The sequence below is a fragment of the Psittacula echo genome (assembly GCF_963264785.1).
Source record: "Psittacula echo genome assembly, chromosome: 4".
Lineage (NCBI taxonomy): Eukaryota > Metazoa > Chordata > Aves > Psittaciformes > Psittacidae > Psittacula > Psittacula echo.
This window is the reverse complement of record NC_137738.1, coordinates 49,440,104-49,452,148: the sequence shown is the minus strand read 5'-3', so window position 1 is coordinate 49,452,148 and position 12,045 is coordinate 49,440,104. Positions and strand designations below refer to the sequence as shown.

Sequence of the window (12,045 nt, the reverse complement as noted above, 5' to 3'; positions counted from 1 at the left end):
TTGCACAGCCAATTCTTTGGAATTTTGATTTGCAATCTCAGTAATCCCTGCAATTAGTTCATTGCTCAGTAGTGTCTTTTGCCCCATAATTCTTAAAATGGTATTGACTGTTATTTAACAATGGCCTCAAAAAAGATCAAGCAGCTATAGATTTCTGTAGGTTTAACACTGGAAATGTTTCCGCTTTTCCCCTGGTATTCAACAGAAATTACTTTTCACCTGATTTATTCAGTGTCAAAACTTAGTCCTTTTTGGCCTTCCATTCTCCTCTTGAGTACCTTGACACTCTTCCAGTTAGCTGAAATGAGAGTACTTCACATTGGTAAGTTAATTATTTTCCATGTTTCCATGCTGGTTAATTATTTAACATGTTCAGCTTGAAGCACCTTAACTGTTTGTATTGGCACAGAAAGAAATGATAAAATTCAGGATGTTCCATAAATATTTGTACACAGAAATGTAACCATAATGAATAGCTAATGAATGGCCAACTTAGAAGTTAGCTGCAGCTACAGAGTACACTTTATTTCATAGAATCATAGAAGCATAGAATAGTTAGGGTTGGAAAGGACCTTAAGATCATCAAGTTCCAACCCCCCTGCCATGGGCAGGGATACCTCACACTAAACCATGCCACCAAAGAATCCATCCAACCTGGCCTTGAACACTGCCAGGAATGGAGCATTCATAACTTTCTTGGGCAACCCATTCTACTGCCTCTATTTCTATGGAAAAGAATGGATACATTTTTGTCTGTGATGCAGTTATACATAATTTCCATTGAATCATGACTTCGGACAAGAAAGGAGATTTATATTCCTTATTATATTCTTAAAATTAATTGGAAAATATCTTTCTACAGTCAAACACATGAAAATGAAAAATGAAGCTTTTATTATTTGTGAAAAAAACCCAAACCCAAAACAACAAACAAACTGAAAGCTTTTATTTTTTTTTTTTCTAATTTTTGGTGGCCTTTTTTTTTTGAGGGGGGGAAGACAATTTTTTTTTTTTCCTGCCAGAGTGTCTGGAAACAGAAAGAAAAAGAAGATTTGAACTTAAAACCATGCGGTTGCAGGATCTTTTCATTTATGGAAAAAAAAAAAAAAGTGAGGCTGTTGCTGCCTGTTGTGCGAGTTATTAAAACCACGTTCACTGGAAAGAAAAACACAAAACCCCCAAAAAACCCCAACAAACCCAAACAAAACAATTTGGCTATGTCAGTTTTCATGAGTGTTTTAAAATTATCAGACAATTAGTATTCAGATGACTTGTTTTTAACAGTTCAAATGTCAAATCCTTGAGTGTAGAGTAAGTCAGCAGCTGATCAGTTGGACAGTTGTTTGAAAGGGGCAGTAATGGGATGAAGGAGACTGCTACTGTAGACTCAAGCTTAGTTCTCACAGTTTTTGTTGCCCTTTACTTTTGTAATCAAGTGAAGTATATCAAGTGAAGTATTTGTGTAGAAATCCTCATGTCTGCACCTATGGAACCTCATGAGATGACAGCAGACGTGCAGGCAGCTCTGCACTAACTTCAGTATGCTGTGACCTGCAGCAGCACTACAAACCAGCAATTATTTTTAAAGGAAATTTGTAGTGGCAGCTTGACTGCAACTCAGCTCAAATAGAAAACAGAGTAACAACATTTTGACAGGGATCAAAATCACTTCCAAGGGAAATTTTCATTTCAGAAAATACGGATGTTGTCAGAAAGTATGCAAGTGCCACTCTTTTCAGAGTACATTGACAGTAAAAATAAATCTACCACAGACACCTCAAGCCCCAAGAGATCAAAGCCATAATCACATTAGAATTGAAAGACAAAGTCTAATATTAATATATATAACTATACATATGATAATAACTTAAAAAGTAATGGAAAACTAATTACTTCCAGCAATTTTAAACTTAAGCACACTCTGTGAGTCTTGGTTGCTTAGGGTTGTGGCTGCCCCATCCCTGACAACGTTCAAGGCCAGGTTGGGTGGGGCTTTGAGCAATCCGGTCTAGTCGAAGGTGTCCCTGCCCATGGCAGGGGGTTGGAACTGGAGGAGCTTTAAGGTCCCTTCCCCTGGGTGGACGGGAGAGAAGGCAGACCAGCGGGCAGAGCGAGATGCCCACTCAGCCAGCGCCGGCGAGCACAGCTCGGGCTGCCGACGCGCACCGGGTGCTGGCTGCGTGCTTCTGGAGACACCGGGAACGGGACACCCGCCTCCGCGCACACCTGCGGGGCCGTCCGGCGGCTTCGGGAAAAGCCGCGCCACCGCCGCCGGAGTCAGGCAGCGGAAACTTTCCTCGCGCTCTCTCGTAAACACGGACCGGCGCCCTCCCCCGGCCGCTATTTTGGACCGCTGTGATGTCACGGCAGCGGCACCTCCGCCGCCCCGGGACCTGCCGCCTCCGCCCTGGCCGCAGCCCGCCCTCACCTGCAGGGACGGGGCAGAACGCAGGAGCGGCCGAGGGGGGCGGGAGAGAACTGTTCCCCTCCTCCCGGCGGCCGGCGAGGGATGCTGGAGGGGGAGCGGGGGCCGCCGGCCGGGGCGGGGCCGGTAGGGCAGGGCCGCCCCGCCACGTTATTAATAGCCGTGGCCGCGGCGGGTGAAGGGTAGAGCTGTGGGGATCATGCAGGGCAACGGGCAGCAAGCGGTGGCGGGGAAGGGCCATGAAGACCATCTCGGCGGGATAGGGGCGGCTGATGGTGGGCTGCAGGCTGCGGCCGTGCCCATGCTGCCGGCCATGGAGGTGGCCGAGGAGCCGGAGAAAGCTCCGGGTGGCAAGAGTAAGGACCCCAACACCTACAAAGTGCTCTCCCTGGTAAGGGTCGGGGTGCCGTGGGGGCCGGCGGCTTTCCTCGGGGCTCGCCTCGCCGGCGGTGCGTGTGAAGCGGCTCGGCTGCGGGCAGGTGTTTCGCCCCGCGGTGCTGGGAACGGACAAGTCTCTGCCCGGCCCGTCGGGGATGGGAGAGAGGCCCGTGGTGGGGCCGTCAGGGTCTCCCGTGGGACTGTCACGCCGGTATTGGGCCGCCTCGGCAGCAGCGGTTCCCTTGAACGGCCGGGGCGCGGTGCTGCGGCTCGGACCCTCCTTCCCTCCGCGGGAGTGTGCTCTGGATGGAAGCGCGGTGCTTGTGCGTGTTACCGCTGACAGGCGGCAACCTGCCGGGAAGTGGGATTCATGTTCTTTCAGTTGATTTATTTTGCGGTTTTCACAGCGCTCAGAGCTGAGTCGTCTCGATTCTTTTGTAGTGTTAGTGGTTGTCCCATCTTCCACCGTGTGGTTTTAAATGGTTGGTGTAGAGGATGCCCCAGGGAAGGCTAAACCAGGAAAATACGGTTGGAAATGCTAAGAAGAGTTCAAGAGCGAAAAGGCCAGAGAGAGTATAAAAACTTAATTTTTTACTGATGTCGAGTGCATTAAAGGTTGGTCTCTAAGTGGTGCTTGGAGACACTTTCAGCCCTGGCTCAGAGGCCTTGATGGCCAAAGCCATTGTTAGCAGGTAGGTCACTTTCCAGTTTTAGCTCTGTTGCTGTATCGTAATTATCCTCCCTGTAGAGATGTGAAAATAAGGCCTTCCGGACTGCCTGGAGATATCATTATGATGCTAAAGTCACTACCTAGGTGAAAGAGCTGCAGCATTCTTGGAAGGAATCTTCAGTGGAGCTGCAGTAGACTTTTATTACATATATATATGTATTTATATATCCATAGGTAGATTTCACTGCATTAAAACTTAAGGATCAAGATGCCTTTCCAAATTTACCCATAGCTTTATAATCTGGTTATTCTTTCAAATGAATTGTCCACTCATAGCAACTGTGTTGGTTGTACTTTCTGACATAATGGGTGATAAGTTGCACTTTCAAATTTGTCAGAACATAAAGAAGATACCAAAATTCATGTTAACGTGTTCCATGGTAGTTTCCATGTAAAAGTTTTTTTTGGTGACTTTTCTTATGAAAAGTACTCTTAAATAAAGGCTTGTAGCTTGTTTCATTACTTTGTTCTGGGAAGGTTAGGTTGTGCCATAAAAGCCACTGCAGTTGGATGAGCTTTTTTCACCATCCAAAGCTCAGCTTTTTTCAGGCTTAGAAAGAGGTGGTAATAGTGGAAATAGTGGAAAATAGTCATATGCTATTAAGAAACTAATGTTGCTCTGAGGTTTTTAGGCACTAGTACAACAAAGTGATTAGAGATACATAGGCTCTTAAAGACTGGAATTGAACACAAGTTAAAATGTTTGCAGGCACTTATTCTTCTGAAATAAGTCCTTATTTTTCAAACCATAGCTGTTCGCTGTGAGTTGGCAAAACGTTCCTCCTGTGATGACTGAAGTGCCAGGATGAAATATACGTCATCTGTGTAGAAGTAATTCAAAACTTCTACACATAGATGACTGCTGTATTGTTTTTGGCAATTGCAGGCAGTGAGATAATTTAGAATATTCAGAGAGAACTTGAAAAGCTTTCTAAATACTACAGGTGTTACTGGATTGAGTAAAACAAGAATGTATTTAATCTCAGGTTGCCCAAGGAAGTTGTGGATGCTCCATCCCTGGCTGTTTTCAAGGCCAGGTTGGACGAAGTCGCGGGTGACATGGTCTAGTGTGTGGTGTCCCTGCCCATGGCCGGGGGTTGGAACTAAATGATCCTAACTAATGATCCTAACTAAATGAACCTAACTAATCTATGACTCTGTGATTCCAAGCCTCATGTTAGGAAGTGGAAAACTGGAGTTGGAAATGGAATTCTGTTCTTTCTCGCAAGCCAATGCGTTGATAATGCTGTCCCCATGTAAGAAAGAAGTGAGTAGACTTACTTGCTTGGTGTTTTGGGTTGGGCAATGTGAAACTATAAAAGTGACTAGACATAGGTAAACTCCCTTTGCTTGTGTGTACAGTAGCTGCATGCACTGTTGCTTCCTTTATTTAGGTAGATTAAAAAATAAAAAACCCACAAAACCCCCCCAGAAACCCCAAACAAGCCCTTCCCCCCCAAAAAAAAAAAAAAAAAAACCAAACCAACAAAACCCAACCCAAAACCTGGCCTCAGGTAACCTTATGAGGATTTTTTTTTTTATAAAAGCAGATGAGTGCATTTCTGGTGATCAGTGAATAACTGAATTACTACTTTTTCATTTTCCCTGGAAGCTCAGACTTGTTTGCACTCTCCTCTTCCTATTTGTGTACCTTCCACTCTGTAGATGCCTGTGCAATTTGTGAACAGAACCTTGATGCTTTCAGCTTCTGTCTCTGAGCCAACCTTACCCAATTACAGAGGAACTGCAGAGTTCCCAGGTGCAAAAGGTTGTACCATGCGGACTTTACCCATGGGTTTTATTGGTTGTGCTAGAAGTCTCTGTGTTACCTGAAGGTACTCGGTTGTTAACTGGATGTATGTTGGTTAAGGGAAGATGTAAGTAGATGAGGAAGCGGTATGGAGTCACTTCCACTTCTAGCAGTGCTTGTTGTGGCAAGCATGGTTTTAAGTTCAGCTGTAGGTTTTCATATCATGATGGCTGATCTTCTGTTGTTGCACAGGGAGAATTCCCCAACTGGTGGGACAAGCCCACAGTATTTACTAACCCCTGAGGCAAAGAAATTAAAACATCCAGCTTTAAGCAATTGTGAGAGGTGGTGATCCTTCTAGCTGTTTATGCAGTTTCTGTGCACACCTTTTCATTTAGTGTCTTGCCAATTTCTGAGGTCATACCTTTGTCCCTCAAAGCCCAGTGAACTGTCTGCAGGCTTCTAGTCCCTTCAGGCTCACCAGCTGCTCCTGTGGGACAGAGCAGCATGCTGCTGCCCAAGAGCAGTATAACTCTTGCTTAGGTTTGAGGCTTTCTATTCCATCTTGCCAGTGACTCTCAGCCATTGCGTTTTGGTCTGATTCACTCATTCCATTAAAATAAACTTTTCCATGCATTTATAATGGCTAAAGGGAAAAAAGTAACAAAATAGGCAAGGTTTCTTTTCAACAATTTCAGGCTTCTTTTGTCAGAACTGGAAAACTCATTTAAGGTAACACTTTGTTTAGAAAACTTCTTAGCACTTTTGCAGCTTCATAATTCTTCATTAGAACAAAAAAAAAAAAGAAATCAAAAAATTCCGAGTAAGGTCCTGAACCCAGGACAGTGTTAGCCTCCTATAAAGAATAACACTAGCATTTTGGTGTGCATAAAGGTAATGAATTGTGAAGTTTTAAAAATTGCTGTGGGAATACATTTAAAAATATTTTTAACTCTGGGATATTTTTTCCTTGTACTTTTTTCACTAAAGCAGTCCAGTCTTTTTTTAAGACTAGCATTTGAGGCATGTGCCAAACACTAAAGTCTTCTGAAATATTCTTTTGTTCAGTTACCTTCTGCAGCTTGCTGAGAGGATAGATAGAACTTGTATAATAACTGTGAATTAAAACAGTTTTATGTAACAAATTAAAACAGTTTTATGTAACAAATTAAGACAGTGTAGCTTTTTGGCATGTGGTCTCAGAAAGCTGCTCTGTGTTTTACAGCTGGCTGCAGGTGCAGTGAGAAGCAATCCAGGGTATGTGGTTGCACTCCTGTAGGTTTGGTTACTTTTTCTTTTGAATGGTTAGTGAGCTCTTCATTAACCTGAGGATCATACTAAGGTAGTGCGTGGCATGGACGGGGCCTTGTAATGAGCTGTAATCTGGAGCCAGTGAAGGATATCATGATAAAGATGACATCTTTAGAAGCCACTGGGTTGCCTTTTTATCTAGTGATTAAAGTTAAGTATGCCGGGCTGTATCCAAGGGCTGCTAAGCCAAGAAAGACTTTTGCTTTCCTTATACTCATCACTTGTTTGATCCCACTTGGAATGCTGTGTCCAGGCTGGGGCCCTCCAGATCAATTCAACTGGAGCAAGTTCAGCAGGGTGCCACCAAGGTGGTCTGAGGCTGGTGCTCTCCTTGTGTGGGGTGAGGTAGAAGGCCCTGGGCTTCTTCAGCCTCGGGAAGAGGTGGCTTCAATGAGAAACACCTAACGGCAACTGTCCTACACCTCTGAGGTTGTCATCAAGAAGATGGAACCAGGCTTATTGTAACTCATGTGAGGAGAGGAAAGACAATGAAAAGAAAGTGTTTGTGGCCAAACCTTGTGATTTGGATCATAGTTGTTCACTCCAGCCAACCTCGGCATAGCTATTTTTATGAGTATTGGTCAGTTCTAAAGCACTGGAATCAAGGACTCAGTATTTTGTGCCTGAGTTTGGGAGGTGTGGGCACCATATGCAGTCTTTCCTCTAAACTTTTTTGGCCCATTTCAGCATTTTTTTTTTTTATTTTTTTTTTTCTGTTTTGATTTATGTGCCTTGCCTTTATTTCCCTTTTCAGTAAGTCTTCGCTGAAATGACTTTTCCCCATGAGAGTGCTGGATTGAGCTTAGATAGAACTTTTTGTGTTCCAGGAAACTCCACACGGACTAACAGTAATATTAAAGTGTCTGGCAGGCGATTTGAGTTTTTTAGCATTGGACAGCCTTTGGTGAAATATGAAGTAGAAAATAACAGTGAGAGGGTGGCCATAGTTTAAGTAGACTTTGAAGTGCTTTTTGGCTCAGAAATATTAAAGCAGTTCTTTGCCAATCTCCAATATTTTAATGTTTTGTAGGAAACTCTGTTCCAGTATTTGGAAACAAGGGTGTTTTAAAGCAAGTGTCTTGCCTGTACTCCTTTAACATTACAGCTCTCCAGCTCCAGTGGTGGCTTGTTTTGAATTCTGAAGACCTGGTAAAAACTGGTGTTTGACGAAATATTCTTTTATTATACTTGCTGTTGATGTAATTAGATGCATGTAAGTAATAATACAGTTGTAACCATAAATGCATACCATAAATACGTTGCTATCCAATTTAATCCATGAAAAGATCTGGGTTTTGGTGAATTTTTTACTGTTTCTTTTCAGTCAACTCATTTTTCAAGGAAGACCTTGCAAGTAATTCTTGTTACACAGGGAGAACCCACAATTTCTTTGCTCTTCAAGTGGGTACCTTCATGCTGGAAACTGAAGACAAAAATCATGATCTTGTTCTTGTACAGGAAAAAGCTAAGGAATACTTAGTGATTTTAACTCTGAAGGGATGCCAGAGTTAACTTGTGTTCTTGCTTTACTTGCACTTCACTTCACAGAGCTAGTTAACATATCCTGTCCTAGATGACAGAAGCTGATATGAGGTAAAAAAAATATTATCCGAATAAACACTTGCAGAAATTGAAGCTTTGTCAATACTTAAGGAAAAAAAAAATAACCAAACAAAACAAACAAGGCAAGCACAACAAAAAATCCACTTATGTAAAAATCTTCACAAAGGGAGAATAGGGACCACTTTTGTTTAGAACTGTATTCGGAACTAATTTTTATTGCCGAGCTATGATGACTTTGGTTGCAGCTGTGCTACAGTCAAAGGTGTGATTGAGGTTTTGCTGAGCATACTTCAGCTCACTTTAAAATGAATAGTTTAGTATTGCTTTCAGATAAAACTGTGCGGAGTTTAGGACAGACTGCAAGATACTCTTATGTAACTGGGCTGGGGTCATTTTGGAGGGTTATGGTAACCCCTCTGAGTGCGGTCTGTGAATGTTCCTGGCTTGCTGGAGTGCAAAGCTTGGAACAGGCTCAAGTACACCCAGCTGTGTGACTTGTGTGCTTCTGTCAACACTGCTGTCTATTTGGCTGCCTGAAAATATCCGCATTGTGTCTAGGAATTTGAGTGTAGACTACCTGCTGGTGGGTTGGGCTGCAGTGTGCTAGGATCAGCTGTTTGGTCCATTTGGGCAAAACAAATGAGCAATAGGGGCTATGATTAGTATCAGTGTGTGCTCACACTTCCTGCTTGGAGTGTTCAGAGATCTGTCTCAATCTGTGCCTCAGGGTTTCTCTGTTTTGCAGTAATAGCCTCTGTCTACCTGTCAGGTAACTGGATAAGGGAAGGTCCTACTGAAAGACAAAGCCACACAGGTATGATAACAAGGCAGATGCAGGCAGTGGCCGCATTGAAAAGGGGCATTCTCACCATGCCTCACATGAGCAAAGTGAGCAAAGCAGGTCTGGGGACGCTAGCCATGTTTGGCCAATAGTCTAGATTGCCAGAGGTGTATATAGTGATGAGGCAGGTCCAAGGTCAAGGAAGGAAATAGTATCTAAGTTGGGGTCAGGGTCAATAGAGTGCTTAGCCAGGATGGACGCAACTGCAGTGTGGCTTTAGTTCAGGCAGAGAACAGAGGCAAGAGCTGGCTAAGACAAGGTGAAGAGTGACTGCTGAGGTTTATTTCAGCTTTTTGTTGAAGAGCTGCCTTCAAGGCTAGTTGAGGTTTCACAAACAGCAGCTCTCAGGAGCTGAAACACTGGAGAAGTGGCAGCCAGACTCCTGGGATGTGGTAGTGTGCTCTTGGTCTAAAAATAAGAAGGAGCACGTTAATAGTTTAAATGGATAGGCCGTTTGTAGAGACAATAATTAACTTGAATTTAGAACAGCTTTGTTACTGTGCTAAAATTTAATTTCAGGCAAGGTCGAAGATACAAAAATTATGCAAAGCTTCCTTCCAACTCCTGCTTTTCAAAGTTTTTTCTTTAGCATTCTAATATCAGTAGAATTACACAGGGAGTGAACTGTTCTGATTTGATTTACTATGGAACCTGTGTTTCTGTTACTTTTGACTGAAAGGAGTGGAGCAAATTTAAGGCTTTGAAAAAACGAAAGGTATGAAAAGTTTCTCACTTTGAATATAGTATTAGAAATTAATAATTGGCTAACATCACTGTGACAATATGGTCTGAGCAGTGGATAAATACTTGTTTTAAAGAATGTTCTGTCTGACAGAATTTGACAATCGCAGTAGTGTCCCGTTTGGAACAGTAGTATGTATGATTTTCATAGAAGCTATTTTATAATGATCAGTGTTGTAATGGTATTTTGACAATAGGACAGGAAATAAAACAATGTAAAATGTTCTGTCTGCACTGAAAAGCAAAAATACTTTTCTGCACAGCTGTTGCACAGGTTATCTGTATAAAAAGTTTCCTTTAAAGGTACTTATAAGACAGAGTGGGTTTTATTATAAACGGGATGTGGTGAAGGGTGAAGGAAAGCAGGGTAAGTAAGGAATTCTGGCAAATAGGCTGTTGTTTAACTGTTCAACACTGACTAAGTTAACTAAGAAGAAAAAGGAAGTAGTGAGAAAAGAAAGTGTTGCATTTCCAAAGAAACTCAGGTGTGTATGAACCTTGTCCCTGTTCTGCTGTGTAATGGCATATAAATAAATTAAGCTATGTAAATGCCTTCTAATATGTGGTAGTATTTGGGTACAAGTTTGTGTTAAGTTCCTATTCTATGAACAACAAACAAAGTATAGTGTTGTTATAGCTGCTTGCGCTAAAGTCGATAATCAAACCCAGCCATTTATCTTCCATTGTGTTTATCTCTGGCATCATCAAGTGGCCCAGTTTTTCAGTCCTCTTCTGACTGCAATAAATTTCCATGTTGTGAGGCATTTAAATTTGATAGTCTGCCTTTTGTATCTTAAGGGGCTGTATTAAAAGGGTGCAGTGGCAAATAATGATCTCTCTGTTAGCCCTGGCGTCCAATTTTGGAAAATAGCCAAAGAATTCAGAGCTAAGGATGTGCCTGTGATTGATATCAGTGTGCTTAGTGAAGACCCATGGTGAATAGCTTTGAAACCTGATTTGTCCTATCTTCTTCCCTTACTGCTTTGTGGTTCTACCATTTTTGATACTCCTTGCATTCTTTTTACATTTGTTTTACAGGATTTCTTAACTTGCTTTTTAAGGTTGCTCTGTCTTCCTGCTCAGCCTAATGTTGCTGTCATGGTGGCAGGTGCAACAGCATATGCTAGGGAAAGATGGAGGTGAACGTAGGTTTCTTTGGTATACTTGGTGGCATTATCAGTATCCAGTAGAAGCAGGCTCCTTCTTACACTGTTCTTGTTGTAACTGTTATGGTGCTACTATAAATCAGAACAGCTTTAGCTTTATTCTTGAGAAGGGATTTTTGGAATAGGAAGTCCTGTTTATGATCTGTTGTGATGAATGAAACAGTTGTATTTGTAAGTACAATATTTACACTTTTTCTTGTAAATCAAGATCAGTTTTCAGTCCTGAACCCCCTTCCCTACTCGCTGATTAAGTAGTCTGCTCTGCTGAATAAAATAGTATTTGAAAATACAATATTTACACTTTTTCTCATAAACCAAGATCAGCTTTCAGTCCTGAAAAGAAGAACAAACCCTACTCTGATGAAATAGTAGAGTCAGCTGCTATCTGTTTTCTGGGAGTTTATCCAGAAGTTATTTCCTTTTATTTTGTCTAGCATATAGTTACACTTTAGTTTGTCTCTTAAATACTCCCATGATGTAAAATGCATTGAAAACCAGAACAGCTAGATGTGCTTTGAGAACAACTGATGTGTTGTTCTCCTTCCAGGAGAATATGTGCCTGTACAGTTGGACAAGCAACAAATAAGACAAATATTTTAGATCCTAGCTGACAAGTGCTAAGTCTTTCCATTCCTTCTGTCTCTTGTTAAACCCAGGTGCTTGAATAGTTGTGGAAGGTACTTGGAGAGCTGTAGTATGATAATTCCCTGCTGAATGAACCATTATCATTCTTTGGCAAGCTCTCCATAAAGGATTTTTATAATATCTTGCAGTCGCTCAAGCTACCTTTAAACTGTTTTTGTCTTTTGAATGACCTTAGGTTGCAATAGTATATTATAACAGTCTTGAGAACATTCAATAAAAACAATGAGAGTAGACCTGCTGTGTGCTGCTTTGGGACAAAGAAGCAATAATCCCTCTGCATTTTTACAGCTTATTTTTTTAGCTCTGAAAAGGTTTTGGGTGTAAGCTCCAGCTTTTCCATCCACTGACTTCAGGATAATTCAGTCACCTTCATTGTTTCAGGACAGCCAGGACCTGAGAGCCTCAGCAGCAATCTTCTTGCTGAGCTCTAGGTGTGGAATGTGGGTCAACATAAGTAAGTCTTTGAAGAGCATAAAAATATTTACAAATGTGGAA

The 12,045-nt window shown here is 42.1% G+C and overlaps 1 protein-coding gene across 1 annotated transcript in view; it reads left to right on the top strand.

Moving 5' to 3' along the window:
- Nucleotides 1–2,624: 2,624 nt before the first annotated feature.
- Nucleotides 2,625–12,045, top strand: part of ENPP1 (ectonucleotide pyrophosphatase/phosphodiesterase 1) — a gene marked incomplete at its 5' end in the record, with an annotated part of 56,368 nt that continues 46,947 nt past the window's right edge. The window contains one exon of the mRNA XM_080616153.1: nucleotides 2,625–2,816. Within this exon, the coding sequence (XP_080472279.1) occupies nucleotides 2,625–2,816 (192 nt within the window). The remainder of the gene's footprint in view (nucleotides 2,817–12,045) is intronic.